Below are 21,914 nucleotides of genomic sequence, written 5' to 3' on the forward strand. Positions count from 1 at the left end.
CAAAGGGCTTACATCCAATATAAAGAACTCTTAGAAATCAATAAAAGGTAGGTAATCCATGGGGGGTGGGGTGGGGGAAGGGTGGGAGGGGAGAGAGGAGATATAAATGGGAAAATGGGAACAGCCAGAGGGTCAGTAAATAAACCTATGAAAAGGGGAAACAATTTAAAACTCAGTGAGACACCACTATATATATATATATATATATATATATATATATATATATATATATCCACCAGGTGTTAGCAAGTACACGGAAAAATAAATACTCCTGGTAGAAGTGTGGAATGGTGGCATCACTTTGGAAAACAGTTTGAAATTATAATAAAGTTAACATACACATAATGTGTCAAACAGCAGTTCTATTCCTAGGAACATACATAACAAAATAGGGTGTGTATGTATACCAAAAGACACGCACAAGAATGTTTATTGCAACATTGTATGTAATAGCCAAGAACCAGAAATAACCCAAACATCCATCAAGAGCAGAATGGATGGATAAACTCTGGTATAATCACACCATAGAATATTATATAGCAGTGAAAATGAATGAACTATAATGACACACAATAATATGAATTAATCTAAAAAATAATGTTAATTGAAACAGACCAAAAAAAAAACTATATATATACTATATAATTCCATTTATGTAAAATTACTCTATGGTGTTAGAATTCAAAGTAGTTTTTACCTTTGAGAATGAGGAAGGATATTGATTGGGAGGGTGGTGGTAATGCTCTTTTTTTTGTCCTGGGTGATGGTACAAGTGTACATTCACTTTGGGAGAATTCATTATGCCATACACTAATGATTACGTTCTTTTTCTGTATGGATGTGAGACTTCAAATTAAAAAAAAATTTTTTTAATTTAAAAAACTGATCTATAGTGTTGGAAATCAGGATAATGTGTACCTTTGGGAAGGAGGAAGGGAAAATGATTGGAATGGAAAGGGGCATGAGACAGATGTCCCTGGGATGTTGGCAAACTTGTGTTCTCAACCACAGGTGTTCATCTGTGATCATTCATAGAGCTATTTATTGTTTTTTGGACTTTTCCATATGTGTTACAGTAGAAAAGTTTTTAAAAACAAGAAAATAAGAGAAAAATATTTGCATATCTACTAGAATGAGGATTTGAAATGTGTGCATATTTTAGGCAAGAATCTACTAAATTTACATTTCTTCATAATCTCATTACCTAAAAATAACATAAAACAGCATTTTTTGTTGTTGAATTCAGGGTGCAATCAATTTCACTGGGGCAAGGACAAGGACCCATTGCTGAAAGAATGATCAAAGATGCGATGAAATCAGGAAACTGGGTGTTTTTGCAGAACTGCCATCTTGCTGTTTCTTGGATGTTGGCAATGGAAGAACTAATTAAAACCTTCACAGATCCAAGTATGTCGAACACATATCATTTGCATAATAATACTGTTTTTATGTAGTCCTCTTTGTTGAATCCAATCTTACAAGAATTTTTTTATTGTAGGCATTGTGTTTCCCCATATTAAAGAGGATAAATTTGAAATCTAGAGAGGTTACTTAAATTACACAGTCCAGATTTGAAAAAAGATCTTCAGACTCCAAGTTGGGGGCATGATCCACTGGACCACTTCTGTTTCATGTTACCTTCTATGGAGGCTGTTTGAGTTCAGAATAGATTACACAGAGGCATGATAAAAGAAATAGAAAAATGGACTTAGGACAAAGAAAGTAAATTAAATCTTTCACTAAAGAATGAGAGAAGTTAAGGAACAGATTCAAATTGCCACAACCCCCTTAGAGTCGTGTTTTACCACTTATTATTCTCTGTAACTCCTATGCCTACTAACTTTCATGTGTGCCTCCTAGCCATGTTGTCAAAAACCAACCTCCACTTTTGGAGCCAAAATATAACGCAGAAGATCGAGTTTGGGATAAAGAGGAACTTTATTGTTCAGGTCATGATCTCACAGTCATGGGATCGAGCCCTAGGTCGGGCTCCATGCTGACAGTGCAGAGCCTGCTTGGGTTTCTCTGTCTCTATCCATCTCTCTCAAAATAAATAAATAAACTTTTTAAAAAATAATAAAAATAACTGAAACCTCAGGAACTGTATGATTGGTAATAAGCAGGATGAGCCCTACTTTACCACTCTGTCAGGAGGCCACCCTATCAACCTAGGATATCCAGAGCACTTTCTCTCTGGTCTTCCTTTGTGCCCAACCACAAAAGCTTTCTGGGAAGCTGTCTGGGAAGGTGAGAGCTATGCAGCCAGTCTTATGAGTGACTTTACTTACTGCTGCCTATTAAGGTGAAAAGCTCTTCCTTTAGAGAGTGGCCAGCCTACACAGGATACTACCACAAAGCCAAGACTTAGCAGCCTTCCCCTAAGGACCCCTCACTTCCAGTTCCTGCTCCTTACCTCTGTAGGCTGCCTCCAGCAAGGATATAGAATCCTTCACATCCACCACCCAGAATATTCACTCTTTTCACCCTTTTGCAATACAAATAAAAGTGGTCTTTCCACTTAAGTAATTTCCATTTAAGTAATTAAAGAAAAATGACCAGAAGGAATTCACCACTGTTCAGGGGTTGCTGGTGATTAGGATTATAATTAAGAAGAAAATGCTAGGTTGTTGATGGGAATGCAAGCTGGGGCAGCCACTCTGGAAAACAGTGTGGAGGTTCCTCAAAAAACTAAAAATAGAACTACCCTATGACCCAGCAATTGCACTGCTAGGCATTTATCCAAGGGATTCAGGTATGCTGTTTCGAAGGGACACATGCACCCCCATGTTTATAACAGCAATAGCAACAATAGTCAAAGTATGGAAAGAGCCCAAATGTCCATCAATGGATGAATGGATAAAGATGTGGTATATATACACAATGGAATATTACTTGGCAATCAAAAAGAATGAAATCTTGCCATTTGCAACTATGTGGATGGAACTGGAGGGTATTATGCTAAGTGAAATTAGTCAGAGAAAGGCAAAAATCATATGACTTCACTCATATGAGGACTTTAAGAGAAAAAACAGATGAACATAAGGGAAGGGAAACAAAAATCATATAAAAACAGGGAGGGAGACAAAACAGAAGAGACTCATAAATATGGAGAACAAACTGAGGGTTACTGGAGGGGTTGTGGGAGGGGACATGGGCTAAATGGGTAATAGGTACTAAGGAATCTATTTCTGAAATCATTGTTGCACTATATGCTAACTAATTTGGATGCAAATTTTTAAAAAATTTAAGAAAAAGAAATTCAAATTGAATGTTGGAGACATTAAATAAAATTATAATTATAAAAAAAAGAAAACTTTCTGCATTTCAGAGGGAAAGCCCTTAAAATCTCCAACAAGTATTGAAAATTAATGTATCCTTAATTTCTTTACTCAAATGTGCCAGTGTCTAGATTGCCAAACTCTTATGTATTAAGAGCTTTCTATATGGCACAAAAACAGACACTCAAGTCAATGGAACAGAATAGAGAACCCAGAAACGGACCCACAAATGTATGGCCAAATAATCTTTGACAAAGCAGGAAAGAATATCCAATGGAATAAAGACAGTCTCTTCGGCAAGTGGAGCTGAGAAAACTGGACAGCAACATGCATAAAAATGAACCTGGACCATTTTCTTACACCATACACAAAAATAAACTCAAAATGGATCAAAGACCTAAATATAAGACAAGAAGCCATCAAAATTCTCGAGGAGAAAGCAGGCAACAACCTCTTTGACCTCAGCTGCAGCAATTTCTTGCTCAACACATCTCCAAAGGCAAGGAAATTAAAAGCAAAAATGAACCTGGACCACTTTCTTACACTATAATCAAAAATAAACTCAAAAAGAGTGAAAGACTTAAACATAAGACAGGAAGCCATCAAAATCCTCAAGGAGAAAGCAGGCAAAAGCCTCTTTGACCTTGGCCACAGCAACTTCTTACTCAACACATCTCCAGAGGCAAGAGAAACAAAAGCAAAAATGAACTATTGGGACCTCATCAAAATAAAAAGCTTGTGCGCAGTGAAAGAAACAATCAGCAAAACTAAAAGGCAACCAACGGAATGGGAGAAGATATTTGCAAATGACATATCAGATAAAGGGTTAGTATCCAAAATCTATAAAGAACTTGTCAAACTCAACACCCAAAAAACAAATAATCCAGTGAAGAAATGGGCAAAAGACATAAATAGACACTTCTCCAGAGAAGACATCCAGATGGCCAACCGACACATGAAACAATGGTCAACATCACTCATCATCAGGGAAATACAGATCAAAACCACAATGAGATACCACCTCACACCTGTCAGAATGGCTAACATTAACAATTCAGGAAACAACAGATGTTGGCGAGGTTGCGGAGAAAGAGGATCTCCTTTGCATTGCTGGTAGGAATGTAAACTGGTGCAGCTACTCTGGAAAACAGTATGGCGATTCCCCCAAAAATTAAAAATAGAACTACCCTATGACCCAGCAATTGCACTACTAGGTATTTATCCAAGGGATATAGGTGTGCTGTTTCGAGGGGGCACATGTACCCCAATGTTTATAGCAGCAATAGCAACAATAGTCAAAGTATGGAAAGAGCCCAAATGTCCATCGATGGATGAATGGATAAAGAAAATGTGGTATATATATACAATGGAGTATTACTCGACAATCAAGAAGAATGAAATCTTGCCATTTGCAACTACATGGATGGAACAAGAGGGTATTATGCTAAGCAAAATTAGTCAGAGAAGGACAAATATATGACTTGACTCATATGAGGACTTTAAGATACAAAACAGGTGAACATAAGGGAAGGGAAGCAAAAATAATATAAAAACAGGGAGGGGGACAAACCAGAAGAGACTCTTAAATATAGAGAACAAACAGGGTTGCTGGAGGAGTTGGGGGGGGGATGGGCTAAACGGGTCAGGGGCATTAAGGAATCTACTCCTGAAATCACTGTTGCACTATATGCTAACTAACTTGAATGTAAATTTAAAAAAATAATAATAAATAATTTTTTTAAAACGGGTTCTATAAAGATTCCTCCCACCTACATTTTAGAACATTTTACAACATAAAATACTTAAACTAGTCTTTTTGCCATGATAAGTATTTGTTATATAAAAGTATTATTATAATTTAAGCATTTTCATTTTTTGTTGTTTTATCTTTGTTTTAAACAGACATTATCATCAAGGACACTTTTCGACTTTTTTTAAGTTCCATGCCTAGTAGTACATTTCCTGTTACAGTTCTCCAAAATTCTGTCAAGGTAATGTATGCACATGGTTGGAACGGCACAAAATGGCCTCAGAGTGTTCCCAAGTGCGTCCAGGGAACCCAGTCCCCATGTGTAGAACCACGTCAAAGTCCATGTGGCCAAGGTGGAGAGGAGCAAGTCAGTATCCCTGTACCTGATAGCATGCAGGGAAATGATTTCCCAAGACACTGCCACCCTTGTGTGCCCTAGTCTGTTGACCATTCAGCTCTATAAGAAAATGTCAAAGATTCAGAATGGTGAGAATGGGTCCCCTCCCAGAGTTAAGAGAATGTTTCAGCATTTGAGAGAAGGAAGGCCTATGGGTAGTATGGCTGCTGGATTTCAGTGCTGGAAGTTTCCAACATATGGGAAGCCTCTGCATATGAATGATCTCTCAGGAACAAGAGATGCCTCTTCCTTCCCTGTCCCATGTCATCAAGGACTGCAGTATGTTGAGATGAGTGGAAAATCCAATGCAGAAGGCCTGAGCATACTTTCTGGCCCATATTTAGACAAATGGACTCCAAATGAAAATAGTATGAGGTTCTGGTGGAGATGATTTACCCACTGTAGGTCTGAAGACCCCACCAGGCCCTACTTTCCAGAGACTGAGGCTGAGCAAGACACAGAGCAGGAATGCCAGGAATGCGCCTTGGGCATCAGTTATCTCCATCCTTCCATGGCTTCAGTCTATAAGTATTATTCATAAATAATGTAAATCTATAAAATCACCCTCTGTGCCACATATGTGTCCAAATTCAGGTAACCAATGAGCCTCCAAAAGGTTTACGTGCAAATATCAGACGAGCATTTACTGAAATGACACCTTCGTTTTTTGAAGAAAATATACTCGGAAGAAAATGGAGACAAATAATATTTGGCATTTGTTTCTTCCATGCAATTATTCAGGTACACTCAATTTTGCTTTTCAATAGAAACAAGAAAGTGCATTATGTTAATAAATAAATAAGTAAAAAGTAGGAATTACATGAAAGCTAACAGGTGACATTATGAAGTGCTGAGGCCCCGTTCCGTGTCTGAACCCAAGTTGTTTTCACTCAGTGGCGGATCTCTGCTCCCCTCACCTCAGCCTCTCACAGCTGCACCTCCCAGCTCTACTCTGATCTAAGGGATGCCATCCATCACCTGAGTAGATGCACAAGGTCAAACTCAAAAGCACAAAATTGATCTCCTCAGCTATGCCTCACTCCCAAATCTGCTTCCCCTCCACACTCTCCTCCTGAAATCAGTGGTCCCATCTCTCAGTCACCTACAATCAAAACTTCAGGATTTTTATTATTCCTTCTCTGCACACACATATCATGTCAGTCATTGTTTTTCTTACAGTGGCTTCACTCTCACCTATTCCTGTTTGAGTGGGCTGACCACCCTTACATCTTCCCTGTGATCAGAGCCCCAAGTCCCCTGAAAGATGACCTTTAACTCAGTACTGCTTTCTGCTTCCGTCTGCTCATACTTCACTGCTGTGGTCTGGTGTCCATCCCGTGACCCTGCACTTAAATTCTGACTCTTCAGCTACATATCTCTAAATGGTGTCTTGGTTAGATTGGCTGCCTGGGTTTCAACTGTGTGGTCTACAGAGAAAGATTCTGTAAAGAAAAAACAAAGATTAAAGATGCAAGATATGAGATAAATAAGTAAACAAGGTCCTAGAGGAGATCCGAGAGGCTGGGACTAGGGGCTCCAGGTGTGAGGTCCTTGTTGTACAAACAAAGACAGCTGAGATAGAGAGGTAGCTTAAGACTTAGGGAAATTTTGAGGTCAAGAGGAGGAAATATGAGACCTCTGGTATAATCAGCAGAGTTAAGAAATTAAGGTGGGATAGGGAGATAACAACCATGTGAAATCATGAAACAAGGATTATGATTCTGTGTACCAGTTTAAAAAAAAAAAAAAAAAGATGTCCCTGCAGAGAAGTCAGTATGTAATCAGCACATCGTGACATGACTAAAAGCCTAGGTGAGAGATTCCTTAAAACATCAGGGAGTCACTCTGTCTACCTGATGGATGATTAGTGTATTTTTTCCCCTATTTTGATGGGGAAACATTTTATTTTACCATGAAGGACAAATGTCCTTTTGACAGGTCTATTACATTTCCAGCGATGTCAAATTTTCTTTTGGAAATTTTGGAGAGGAGCCAGGACTAGAGGGATAGATGCCCTCCATGTTTGGTGAAAGGCAAACTGAAAGCCTAGATGAAGTTAAACTGCATGATCTTAACTATTTTTAAAGAATGAAAATGCCCAACTGCAATAGAAACCTTTTATTTCTCAATATTTTACACAAAATTAACTTTATCGAATTTTAGGTTAAGACCATTTTCATTTTCCGTTCTAGGAGAGAAAAAAGTTTGGCCCTCTTGGTTGGAATATCTGCTATGAATTTAATGACAGTGACAGGGAATGTGCTTTGCTGAACCTCAACCTTTATTGTCAAGAAGGAAATATTCCCTGGGATGCATTGATTTACATTACTGGTCAGTATGCCCACATGGGCAGGGCAGGGCCCATATGAAGATGGTGTCCTTCCCGTGGGAGTCGATGGTGGTAATGATGACTTGTGATAGTCCCTTTGTGAAGATAAGACCATGAAAAGAATATCAGGAAGATATTTGCACATGAAAAATGGGCAGATGTTTTCCCAAATAATAATAGCAAAAACATACTCTCTTGATGCATGCCAAGTACTGTGTTAAGCACTTCCCAAGAATTAGTAGATTTAATCCTCACAACAACCCTATGAGGTGAGGACTGTTATATCCCTATTTTATACATGAGGAAATTGAGGCACACAGTTTATAAATGGTGGAGCCAAGATTGAAATCCAGGCAGTCTAGCCTCCAGAGTCTGTGCTCTTAAATTCAAAAAAATCTGAATAGTGCTTGACCTGTTGATTCAGGTACACTTGTGAAAAAGGAAAATATATTTCAGGAATTACAATTTTTAGCAGATACTAATTGTGGCCTCATGGAACCTTAGTGCCAAGCCTGAGCAATGAAGAAATGATTTGCCCTGGGGAGTGGGGGAAGAAGAGCACTCTGAAAAGGGGCAAAATGGGAATGGGTGGTCTTCACTGGTGAGTAAGGGAAATGGGGAAGGACAGAGAGGTATCAGGTGATCTAGAGCTGGGAAAGGCAAATAAACCTTGGAAATAGAGGGCAGTGAAACAGTAGTGAAAATGAATGTGGACCCATCCTCAGAGTGGACCCAAAGGAGTGGTCTTGGAATTAGGGGGCTACTGTATACTCCTGCCTGCAGCATGCCAGCACTCCAGTGGGGCCAACACTGCTTACAAAATGGTGCTAGTTAGTTGACCTTATGTTGATGGCCAGCTTACTTTCAACAAAGGCATCGGGGCAGCTCAATGCAGGAAAGATAATTTGTTCAATAAATGATGCTGGGACTGTTAGGTATCCATCTGCAAAAGGATGAATTTGGATCCTTATCTCATATGATACACAATAATTAATTCAAAATGATTGACGTAAGAGCTGAAACCAAAGAGCAAAGCAAATCTTTGTGACTTTGGGTTAGGCAATTACTTATTAGATATGACACAAAAAAATACAAGCAATAAAGAAAATAATAAGAATTTAAAAAAATAAATCCTCTTCATCAATATTTAATACCTTTACACTTTCAACAAACACCGTCAAGAAAGTGAAAAGGCAAGGGGCATCTGGGTGGCTCAGTCAGTTAAGCATTCAACGTCAGCTCAGGTCATGATCTCATGGCTCGTGAGTTCAAGCCCTGTGTTGGGCTCTGTGCTGACAGCTCAGAGCCTGGAGCCTGCTTCACATTCTCTCTCTCTGTCTCTCTCTCTCTCTCTCTCTCTCTCTCTCTCTCTCAAAAATGAAGAGACATTAAAAACAAAGTTTAAAAAAAATGAAAAGGCAAGTCACATACTGAGGGAAACTATTTGCAAATCATGTCTGTTAAGGCATTTGTATACAAAGTATATAAAAGAACACTTACAACTCAACAGTGAAAAGAAAAATCATCCAATATAAAAATGGGAAAAAGACTTGAATACACATTTCACCAAAGAAGATTTCCAAATGCCCAATAAGCATGTGAAATGACAGTCATTAAGGAAAAGAAAATTAAAGCCATAATGAGATACCACTTAACACCTACTAGGATGGCTATAATTTAAAAATGAAGCAAACAAAACTAGCAAGCATTGGTGACGACGTGGAGAAATTGGAACCCTCATATGTTGCTGGTGACAATGTAAAATGGTGCCACTACTTTGGAAAATTTTTTAAATACAATTACCATATGACCCAGAAATTCTACTCCTAGGTATATGAATGAAAAATGGCCCACACAAAAACTTGTACACAAATGTTTATAACAGTATTGTTTCATAATAGCCAAAAAGTGGAAACAACTTGAGCGTCTATCAATTGGTGAATGGATAAACAATGTGGCATGTCCATACAATGTAACAACCAGCCATAAAAAGGAATAAAGTACTGATACATACTGCAACACAGATAACCCTCAGACACTCTGATAAGTAAAAGAGGTCAGACACAAAAATACTGCATTGTATGATTCCATTTACACGAAATTTCCAGAAAAAAACAAATCTATACAGACAGAAAGTAGTTGCATAGAACAGGGGTAAAAGTGGGGAGTGACTGAAAACAGGCACAAGATTTCTTTTGGGGGATGAAACAGATGTTCCAAAATTAGATTGAGGTGACAGTTGCACACAACATTGCAGGTTTACTAAAAATTGCTGAATTATACATGTAAATTTTTATGTGGATTTTATGATTTTTAAATTATAGCTCTTTATTAATTATAGCTTTTTTTTAAAAAAAAACAGAGGCAAAAAGGCAATGCTTTATTCATAGGCTGGTATTTTAGGCAGTCATTTATGCATTCATCCAGGAAATGCTACCTAGTATGACTATGATAGATGCTAGAAATACGAAGATGACATAGACCCTGCCTGTCAAAATCTAACTCATGGCGTGGAGGGTGGAAATAATGATAAACTATATGTTAGGATAACTACCAAATCAGCAGAATGTATGTGTAGTGCTGTGGAAACTCATAAGGAGCAACTAGTAGTACTACCTGCAGGAATCTGGAAAAGTTCCACCAGGGGGCGATGGTTGAGATAAGTGCTTAACAGTTAAACTGCACACTGGGCAAGAGGAAAGTGACATAAAAGCCCAACAAGTTGAGGTGTGGCCTGACTATAGAAACTGTGAGTAATTCAGTTGGGCTGGTGCATAGTATGAAGAGGGGATGTGCATGGAGGGGAGCTCTATCCTCAACAAAGCTACAGAACATAAGGTGGGGGCACATCCCAAAAGGCCTATGTGTGTCATTAATAAGCTTTGGTTCTACTTTGTAATCAATGGTGGTCAATCTTAGCCCTTTGGCTGTAAAGGGATGCAGTAATTTATAAAGCTATAATAAAAGTAAAATGAAGGACTGAACAAGAAGATACAGCAACACCAGTGCGGAGACTAAAACAGGAGAGAATAAACAGAAATGCTGAGGACACTTTAAATATGAGAAGGTATTTGGATGTATGGAGAGGTCTTAAAATTTTAGAGTGTAAGGTATAGCAATGTCTAAGTCCAAGAGACAGATCTGAGCTCACAATGGACAAGGGTAAAGCCAAACCTAAGGCCTATCCAGTTTGTATCAGGCCATCCCCCAGCCAGCCCATGGGGATAGGAGAGGAAGAAAAGATCCCACACTGGGATCTGCAATGAGACCCTCGGGAACTGTGATGTCAGGGCCAGGACAGGTAGTAGGCATCTCTGGTGGACACATTCCCCCAGGTCCCTTTTCTGGGAAGACCAAACCCAGAGGACTCCTCCCTAAAAGTGAGCCTAAAAAGTGGGTCATCTACTGTGAATCAAAATAGTGGAGTTCCTTTTTTTTACACAGTTTGATCCAAGAAAAGGATAAAACTCAATCTGGATGGAGAAGCACAAAGTCTCATGGTATGTATGGAAAATATTTCTGTGCTGCTTCTCAAGATGCAGATTTGTAGTTTGTGACTTAAAAAAAAATACTTTAGGGGAACTCTTTCCTCTCACCACTACTGTAGAAGTCTTAGTTTTCCTGGCCATCCTCCTTTTCCAGACCCCACCATGCAATTGAAGAAACTTGAGCTTACATTCCCATCTAGCCCCAAGGGTCCAAGAGGAGCTTCAACTTAGGTCAAGGCTGGACAGACACACTACAAAGATGTAACCAAACTTCGTGTCCCAAGATTTCCTAGAAAGTGACTGAAGAATATACCCAGGAAAACACAGCAGCATCTCTTTCCTCCCTCTTAGAATTGCTAATACAGAGATTTAGCTACTTGACCATCAGCTGTAATACCTACTTCCTCCCCCCTCTCCCTGAGTGGCTGATCCACCAAGACAGACCGAAGTTGCTTCAATGGGAGAGGGAAGATAAGTGCCCCTATAAGACATTGCTGTCTTAGAGGAAATAAATCATTGAGATTCCAAAGACTGAAATAACTTTCTTTCAACCAACCATCTCAGCTTGAAAGATAATGAAAAAGATTTCTTCCTGACATAATGGAAGATATGGAGATGAGAAGAGATGAACACTTAGAGGATTCAGAAGCTGACAATGTCAGCAAACTCCTTCCAGGAACGCCACAGTGGTGAATAATGCAGCAGTGGATCTGGAATTTTTCGAAGGAATTATATCAGCAACAGATATCATTCCGATGCATTCCTACTTATAATTTTGGGATGACAGTGGAGCGTGCTGAAAGTAGCTTCTCTGTTGAAAGAAAGATGGTATACCAATAAGTTTTAATTCCCCATAACATCATTTCTGTGAGGCACACTGTCCTTTCACCTTGGATCTATCTTTCCTTCCGAGCTGATAAAGTATGTATACAGTTTGAATGCCTTGTTGTAAATGTTTTGGTTCCATTTATTTACTGGCCTTGAAAAGAAGCACTATTTCATGGAAAGTGTACATGTTTTAGAATACTATGATCCATGATTGGGTAATACCCAAAATCAATATTTTAGGGGGGAAAAAAAAGGAAGAAGGAAGAAATATGTAAATAAAGCTCAGTGACTTTGGTTTTGGTTATTTGGGGAAAGCAAAATAATTAAGCTAGGGTACATATACTAGGTTTTTTTCTGCTTTTTAAAAATCGAATTTTATTCTCTTTTGGGGGAGTAGTGGAAGGAAACTCTGACATGCTTTTTTCACTTTCAGTTCCAAATAAATGTATATATAAATACACCTGTTAGAATTTGGGTATATGCACATCAATGAAAAATAATATGTTTTAAAATGCAACATCCTTTTCAGGTGAAATTACATATGGTGGTAGAGTTACAGACACCTGGGATCAAAGATGCCTTCGGACTGTCTTAAAAAGGTTTTTTTCTCCTGAAACATTAGAAGAGGATTATAAATATTCTGAATCAGGTGAATGACTTTTCAATATTATGGAAAGGACCTTTCTAAGAAGTCATCAACAGCATCTTTCAGTTTTCCATCTAGGAGCTCTCAGCGTCCAGTCATCACAACCCAGTCCTCACGCCCACCCACCCCATCCCCCTGCTTGACCACCTCCAAAACTGGTTTGGCAATGAAAGCACAAAAATGTCACTTTGAATTGTTTGTTCTAAAGTGGGTTGTATTTGGTCTAAACGTATTTTCAAAGTTATATAAATTTGGAGCCCTTCATAAGGCGTGGCTTTCAGCAGCACACCCCTGGATTCCCAGATTCTTGAAAGGTTCTGGAGGTCACCCAGAAATGTTAGGACACTAATCACATGCTCAAGGCCCCGAGAAAAGGGAGAGGACGAGGCACAGTAATGAAAGGAAGGAGGGTGGGAAAAACAATCCCCTTTTCTGTGGAAGGAAGTTGATTATAGCCACCAACTGAACAGGCAGAAAAGGACCAAACTTGGTGGTACAAAGCTTGTCTGTTTGAAATAGATTTGCCTTCTGTGTTTTCAATAAACAGGCATCTATTTTGCACCATTGGCTGATACCCTACAAGAGTTTAAAGACTACATTGAAAATCTGCCTTTAATAGATGATCCAGAAATATTTGGAATGCATGAAAATGCCAACCTAGTTTTCCAGGTATGTGGCTTTTAACTTAAAATACGTTTTAATATTGTGTATATAAACTTGAAACATCAATAATCACCTCACTAGTTCTGTAAATGATAATATCCTTAAATAAACAAAGTGAATGTTTCACCCCAATTTTGGCATTCGATTCCAATTTAGCCTGTTCCCTCTGGATCCTTCACAAAATCCCAAGATCATCGTCTTTTCTTCCCTGTTACTGGCCACCTCCCTCATTTCCTGGCCTCCTGCCTACTCCATATCTACCTGCTAGTCCACTTTAACATGGGACTTTGGATGGTGATCCAGACAGTCCTTTCTCTTTCGTCCTTCTCCCCCCATGCTGAAAAAATCTGGATGATATTACACAAAAACTTATGGATCCACAGATGATTAAGTTACAAAAGTATAGTAACAAACATCAAAAGCCAATAAAACAGTGTTCTTTAAAAGTGTGGTTCATCAAGGTCACCGTACCAGATCCTAACAGTAGGCCCAAAGAGCAAACTGGATAATTTCTCTGAGACCTTATGATGCCCCACCATTACCCCAGGGGTAGTCCAAGTTCCTCAGCATGGCACTCAAGGCTCCCCCATGACCTATGTACTACATACCTTTCCAGTTTATTCACCTTCCATGGTCAGGCATCTGTGGATAAACCAAAGCCATGAACTAAGGTATGTCCCGTACAGCTCTGGAATACTATATAGGTAGGGGACTAGGTTTGGCTCACAAGGCTGAAGGGAATCATCTTCCTTTTCAACTTAAATTTTGCCCATACAAGTGTTAGAGGGCGAGATCTACCTGGATGTCAATGAATCCACACAAAACAACAATGGAACTTCAGAAAAAAACTCCAGGAGGTCAATGCTCTGACACCTTATGTCATGATTTTCTACCATTAAAATTGCTTTGCTACTCAGCAAAGAGTTACAATAATGTCTTGTTTTTCATTATTATACTTTCAGGAAGGAAAAGAACTGACCAAACCAAGTGTTAATATTTACTTATATCTGACTGTTTGCTCTGGAGTGGGTTGGGCCTGGGGCAAGGGGTGAAAGAAGGGAAAGGGGAGTGTGGATATAGTAAGACTTGCTGCATCCTGTGAAAAGTATAGCACTGTTGGTAGAGGTAACACTCTTGGCAATGCGCACCTAGGAGTATAGTTTTGTGTTTTCCATTGGTTCAGAATGACTGAGAATGAGACAGCAAGCAGGTAGTGAACACCGTGGTATGTTTTTCTGTCTAGCCTCCCTTTCCCCATTTTTCTGATATTATGTGCCTTATTCCCATCTCTTTACTTTGGGACAACAGCCCCTTCCTCATTCCATGAAATTCTGGTAAGAGCCCTTACCTTCAGAAGTGGACACGTGACTCAGGTCTGGCCAAAGGCAGCACTCCATCACCTCGTCACTCAAATTGGTCCATGGAGCAGGTACATGGACCATGTTGGGTGAGAGGGAGCTCTTCCCTAAGACATAGTATGTATAGATGCTAGGATGGGGGAAGGCCTTCTCTTTCCTTTGGAATCACTGGCTAGAATACTATATATGTGTAGCTGTCTGTGGTCTTACCGTTGACACCCAACCCATTCCTCCTACCACATGGAAGCAACTCATGTGCCATAAGAAAGAATGAGAGAAACTACAAAGCATGTATAGGAGAGAAAACATTAGGTCCATTCATGCCTGAGGCCCATGTGACTTGTGTTCCCTTCCCAGTGTATGAACCCACAGATTTCTTTTCTTTGATTAGCTGATTTAGGCTAGATAATTCTGCCTGTCATCAACAGAGTCTTTACACAAAAGACAGAAATGATTCCTTCCTCAGTCCAGCAAACTATACTTACATAGATGCTTATTAGAAACTAGTAAAGAAAATTGGACCTTGGCCTGTGCATATCAGTTGGAGATACAAGGCAGAAAGTGCCTCCCAAGAAAATAATAAGCATAAGTCAGGCACCATCTGTATAGACTGTCTCTGTCTAGGCACAAACATATCTCTGTTATCTCTCTTCTCATTAGAAGCTGAATAAATGGAACGGAAAAACCAACAGAGGGACAGAGCCACCTGGGTGGCTCAGTGGGTTGAGCTTCCGACTTCAGCTCAGGTCATGATCTCATGGTTTGTGGGTTCGACCCCACGTCGGGTTCTGTACTAACAACTCAGAGCCTGAAGCCTGCTTCAGATTCTGTGTCTCCCTCTCTCTGCCTCTCTCTCTCTCATTCTGTCTCTCTCTGTCTCTCAAAAACAAATGAATGTTAAAAACCAACAAAGGTTGAGTAAATATGTGGAGGAAAAAAAACATACTGAAGGATAGAGGATAGAAAACACCATCCAAAAGATACAGACTTGCCCTCTGCAAATCATCTGCTGTAAAAACAAAAAAATATATAAATAAACAATGGGTTTTGGCATCTGAGATATGGTGGAAGACCTAAGCTGTATGAAAGAAAAAGCCAGAATCCAAGAACAGGCCAACATGTATATCTGAAGGATGCCAGACTGGCTATACTAAATACTTAAGGACTCTTCTAGCCAACCAAGAAGTCAAGAAATAAAATAGAAAAGCCATATTAATGATTAGCACTGAGCAAGGAAACCAAACTATTTAACTATAGCATTAAGTAAATAACTTCATATGTGCTTAGGACCCAATGAATATGTCTATGTCAAAAGTCATATTTGAAAGAATGTCTATCATGTAGCACATAATTTTAACACTCATGATCTAAAATCCCAGGTCCTGAGGCCCCTCTTTCAGGTAAGTGGATGATGAGTGTTATGACGGAGGTTTCAAAGCCAAGGACTAGAGATTGGGGAGGCATAGATTGGGAAGACTTTAGGCAATCCCATGGAACACCCCTCCACACATTCTGGATATGTGCTTGTACACAGGCATCTAAACATGAAGAACTAAAAGAACTGCCCTCACAAGACCTGTGTGAGAGCCATAGAAAGGTTCCAACAAATATACATGAGAAAGATACCATGTTTCTGAATAGAAGAAAAATCTAGGAAAATTGTACATTTAACTAACCTTGGAATAGGAATTTCTATACACTAAAAAGCATAACAACATTACAAACAAACATTAGAAAAAGCCAATAGATATGACTATCTCAAAAATATAAGAAAATTAAGAATAATGACAAAGCAAGCATTTTTAAATAACAAAAAAGAAACCTGAAAAGTTAACTGTCCACACGGAAAGACCATATGTTAGAACACAAGGTGAGTATCAATAGGTTTTAGAAGGCATATATCATACAAAGTATGTTCTCCAACCACAATGGGATAAAGGCAGAAGTCAGTATAACTTCTAGCAACCAAAACAGTGTAGTACTAGCATAAAGACAGACATAGAGACCAATAGAATAGAATAAAGAGTCCAGAAATAAACCTTCACATTTGTGATCAAATAATTTTTGACAAGGGTGCCAAGACTATTCAATGGGGAAAGCACAGTCTTTTCAACAAATGGTGCTGGGGAAATAGGATATCCACATGCAAAAGAATGAAGTTGGACCCTTATCGAATACCATATATAAAAATTAACTCAAGGGATAAAAGACCTAAGTGTAAGACCTAAAACAATAAAACTTTAGAAGAAAAAAAAGGACAGAAGCTTCAAGACCTTGAATTTGGCAATGATGTCTTAAATATGACACCAAAGGCACAGGTAACAAAAGAAAGAACAGACAAATTGGATTTCATGAAAATTTAAAATTTTATGAGTCAAAAGACACTATCACACAAAAAAAAAAAAAGCAAAAAGGCAACCCACAGAATAGGAGAAAATATTTGCAAATCATATACCTGATAAGGGGTTAATATCTAGAATATTTAAAGAATTCCTTAAAACTCAACAGCAACAACAAAAAACAAACAACCTGATTCAAAAATGGGCAAAGAATTTAGTAGACATTTCTCCAAAGAAGATACACAAATAGCCAATAAGCACATGAGAAGATGCTCGAGATCACCAATCATAGTTAAACACGAATCAAAACTACAGTGAAATAAAACATCATACCCATTAGTATGGCTGCCATCAAAATAACAGAAAACAAGTATTGGAAAGGATGTGGAAAAATTGTGACCCTTGTGTACTGTTGGTGGGAATGTAAAATGGTAGAGCCATTGTGGAAAACAGTAGTGTAGTGATTCCTCAAAAAATTAAAAATAGAATTAATATATGATCCAGCAATTCCACTTCTAGGTATATACCCAAAAGGACTGAATATTTGTACATCATGTTCGTAGAAGCATTATTCACAGTAGCTAAAACTTGGATGCAGCCCAAGTATCCATCGACAGATGATAAGCAAAAAATGGTATATACATACAGTGGAGCATTATTTAGCCTTAAAAAGGAAGGAGACTCTGCAGTATGCTACAACATGGATAGACTTTGAGGACATGATACTATGTGAAATAAGCCAGTGATATATAGACAAATACTGTATAATTCTATTTATGCAAAGTATTTAGAATAGTCAAAATCACAGAAACAGAAAGTAGAAAGGTGGTTGCCAGGGGCTAGGGAAAGGGAGGAATGAGGAGTTAATGTCTAATGGATAAGGGGTTTCAATTTTATAAGATGAAAAGAATTATGTAGATGTATGGTGGTGATGGTTGCACAACATTATTAATGTATTTACCACTGAACTGTATACTTAAAGATAGCTAAGATGATATTTTTATATTACCTGTATTTTAACACAAAGGAATTGGGGGGAAATGTTAATCTTATCATAGAATTACGTCTGATAAATCAGTCATAAAAACACTAAAAATCAAAAGTGTGAAAAATACAAAAATAATTTATAAAGATGTAATACAGATGACCAATGAATATATTTTTAAAATGCTCAACTCTGATAACCCTCCAAGAAGAGCAAAACAATGAGAAACTTTTTGCCTATTAAATTTGAAGACTTTTTAAGCAACGATATTCTTGCAAAGATAGATAGGTCCTCTGATACATTATTCTTGGCAGTATAAATTGATACAATGTTTAGAAACCAATCTAGTAATACTCAGTTTAAAAATATTCTTTTGGAAGGAGCACCTGGATGGCTCAGTTGGTTAAGCCTCCAACTCTTGGTTTTAGCTCAGGTCATGATCTCCCAGTTCTTGAGTTCAAGCCCTGCATTGGGCTCCACTCTGGCAGTGTGGAACCTGCTTGCGATTCTCTCTCTGCCTCTCTTTCTCTCAAAAATAAATAAATAATTTTTAAAAATACATTCTTTTGGAAATATATCATTTAAAGAATTTCAAATATAGTGGGTGAAATTCATATACAGATATTCTACTCAGTGTTTTATAAAATCTAAAAACTAGAAATGTCCAAAAAAAGTAGATACACAACTATATTAATTATTATGGCACATTTCATACCAGTCACACAGTCACTTAAAGCATGATTCATGAAGATTTTTCAGTGACATGAGAAAATGTTCATGAAATTGAAAAAGAATGAATCTACATAAATTGTATGGGCTCAATTTTTTTCTTCTCTTTTTATTTAGATTCAAGTTAGTTAACACATAGTGTAGTATTGGTTTCAGGAGTAGAATTTAGTGATTCATCACTTAAATAAATGTAACACCCAGTGCTCATCCCAACAAGTGTCCTCCTTTTTTAAAAAAATTTTTTTAATGTTTATTCATTTTTGAGAGATAAGAAGAAACAGAGTGCAAGTAGGGGAGGGTCAGAGAGAGAGGGAGACACAGAATCCCAAGCAGGCTTCAGGCTCTGAGCTGTCAGCACAGAGCCCAACGCAGGGGTCTGGGAGATCATGACCACGAGCCGGGAGATCATGACCTGAGCCGAAGTTGGACACTCAACCTACTGAGCCACCCAGGCACACCCACCCCAATCATCCATTAGCCCATCTCCCCGCCCAATACCCTCCAGCAACCCTCATTTTATTCGCTGTATTTAAGAGTCTCTCATGGTTTGTTTCCCTCTCTGTTTTTATCTTATTTTTCCTTCCCTTCCCTTATGTTCATGTTTGTATCTTAAGTTTCACATATGAGTGAAATCATATGATATCTCTCTTTCTCTGATTGACTTATTTTGCTTAGCATAATACACTCTAGTAATATCCATGTATGGGCTCAATTTTTTAAACTACAAGCACATATACAGAGAAAATATCCAAGTGGGGGAAACTAAAATTATAAATATCTCCGGAAAGCAGGATCATGAATATTTTTTCTTTATACTTTTCTGTATTTCCTAAATCTTCAGTAATAAACCATAATACCTCTTTTAATGTTTATTTATTTTGAGAGGAGAGAGCACACATGTGGGGTGAGGGGCAGAGAGAGAGGAGAGAGAGTGCAGAGCCTAACACAGGGCCCCATCTCACGAACCATGAGATCATGACCTGAGCTGAAATCAGGAGTAGGTCACTTAACTGACTGAGCCACCCAGGCACCCCATACTTTTCCTAATTGAAAAAAAATGTTATTTAAATAAAAGTATGTTCCAAAACAGCATCCTCATTATTTCTTCTTCATTTTTAGCTAAAAAATTTTATTCATTTTTTATTGGAGTTAAATGTATATAACATAAAATTCACCATTTTAACCATTTTTAAGTATACAGGTAGGTGGCATGAAAAACATTCAGATTCTTTTTCAACCAAAAATGTTTAAATGTACACTGACCACTATGTACAACTGACCCTTAAACATAAACTGCATGGTCCATTTATACACAGATTTTTTTCAATACAGTACAGTACTATAAACATTTTCTCTCGTGATTTTCTTAATAACATTTTCCTCTCTTTAGTTTACTTTAAGAATACAGTACATAATACATATAACATACAAAATATGTTAACTGTTTATGTTATTGGTAAGGCTTCCAGTCAACAGTAGGCTATTATTAGTTATGTTTTTGAAGAATCAAGTTATATGTGGATTTTCAACTAAGTGGCCAGGAGGGGCAATGCCCCTGACCCACACATCGTTCAAGGGTCATCTGTACTGTGCATTTTGAATGAGTACATTTTACCAATTCTATCTTCAACATAAAATTTTCCTTTTTTTGACAGTTGCCATTATATTTATGTTAAGTAAACTGTGCTGCACATTATTTTTTGAGAATTCCAGTCTTCACTGCTCTGTCTCTTTCCGCCATTACAGTACAAAGAGACCAACACTTTAATCAACACCATACTTGAGGTTCAGCCAAGGTCATCTTCTGGTGGAGAGGGAAAAAGCAATGATGAAATTGTCCTAGAACTTGTTGCTTCAGTCCAGACCAGAGTTCCAGGTAACAAATACTCCCTGGCTTCTGTATATCATAGGACTTTTAGGAATAAACTCAGAAAGCTGAGTGATGAGCAGGTGTCCAAATCTGCTTTATTACATAGACTTCTCTTTACATAGAGAGCGCTTCTGACATGGAGCTCTCCATTTATAGAGTGGAAACCTTGAGCACCTCAACAACCCAACTTCCAGAAGCATGAGGAGCAAGTTGGTTTCTAGCCCCGTGTAACTTTACCTAGACTCCTTCCTAAACTTCCTCATGTCTCTAGACCTGTGCTTCCCAAGACAGTAGCCACTAGCTACGTGTGGCTACTTAAATAAGTAAAATTTACAATTAATTTCCTCTGTTGCACTAGCCACATTTTGAGTGCTACTATATTGGACAACGCAGATAAAAAATATTTCCAAATTGTAAAATGTTCCATTCGACAGCCTTGCTCTAGAATCTCTCATTTTCTTCTCCATTCAAGAGAAATGGCTAAATTAATATCATCTTGTTTTCTGGTGAGTAAAGTTATCTTCCTGAAAGATCACAGAGATGTGCTCTCACACTTTTCTTTCAGTGACTGTAGATTTACACTTCTTAAGTCTACTATAAAAGTAAACTGTGTTTCTTCCTACTCACAACACTTTTGACACCAAGTGTGTGGGCTCTTCCCTTACATAAGCAACAGCCCAACTCTCTGGACACCAACAGGGTATCCGACAATCCAGTTATGACACTAACTAACCAGAATTAGCACAGACCCCACAGGTTAAGGGCTCAATCCCACAAGACCACCCTCCGCTTCAGATGCCAATCTCAAGTCCCAAGTTGTGACCTATACTTCTGATCAACTGACTATAAATCAGGTGTTCACACAAACCCCTTCTTAGGTTTATAATTTGCTAGAAAGTCTCAGGGAAACACATTTACCAGCTTGTTATAAAGGATATAATAAAGGGTACAGATAAACTACCACATGAAGAGGTACATTAGGGCTAGGTCTAGAAGAGTCCCAAGTGCAGGAGCTTCTGTCCCCATGGATTCAGGGTATGCCACCCTCCTGGCACACAAAAGCTCTCTAAACCCCTTCAGTTAGGGTTTTTATGGAGGCTTCATTACTAGGCATGATTGATTACATCATAAGCTGTTAGTGATGAACTCAACCTCCAGCCCCTCTCCCCTCCCAAGAAGTCAGAGGGAAAAGCTGAAAGTTCCAACCTTCTAATCACATGGTTGGTTCCCCTGACAAGGAGCCCCCCACCCTTC

The 21,914-nt window shown here is 38.4% G+C and overlaps 1 protein-coding gene across 1 annotated transcript in view; it reads left to right on the forward strand.

Annotated features, from left to right (window-relative positions):
• DNAH6 (dynein axonemal heavy chain 6) overlaps positions 1–21,914 on the forward strand; it is a 223,413-nt gene that overhangs the window by 187,522 nt on the left and 13,977 nt on the right. The window contains exons 64-70 of the mRNA XM_047069367.1: positions 1,247–1,407; positions 5,181–5,269; positions 6,020–6,166; positions 7,618–7,756; positions 12,600–12,719; positions 13,264–13,385; positions 20,537–20,666. Coding sequence (XP_046925323.1) covers positions 1,247–1,407; positions 5,181–5,269; positions 6,020–6,166; positions 7,618–7,756; positions 12,600–12,719; positions 13,264–13,385; positions 20,537–20,666 — 908 coding nt within the window. The remainder of the gene's footprint in view (positions 1–1,246; positions 1,408–5,180; positions 5,270–6,019; positions 6,167–7,617; positions 7,757–12,599; positions 12,720–13,263; positions 13,386–20,536; positions 20,667–21,914) is intronic.

This window comes from Lynx rufus, unplaced genomic scaffold (genome assembly GCF_022079265.1).
Source record: "Lynx rufus isolate CCGP_SWC_20201006 ecotype Redwood Valley unplaced genomic scaffold, mLynRuf1.p SCAF_8, whole genome shotgun sequence".
Taxonomy (NCBI): domain Eukaryota; kingdom Metazoa; phylum Chordata; class Mammalia; order Carnivora; family Felidae; genus Lynx; species Lynx rufus.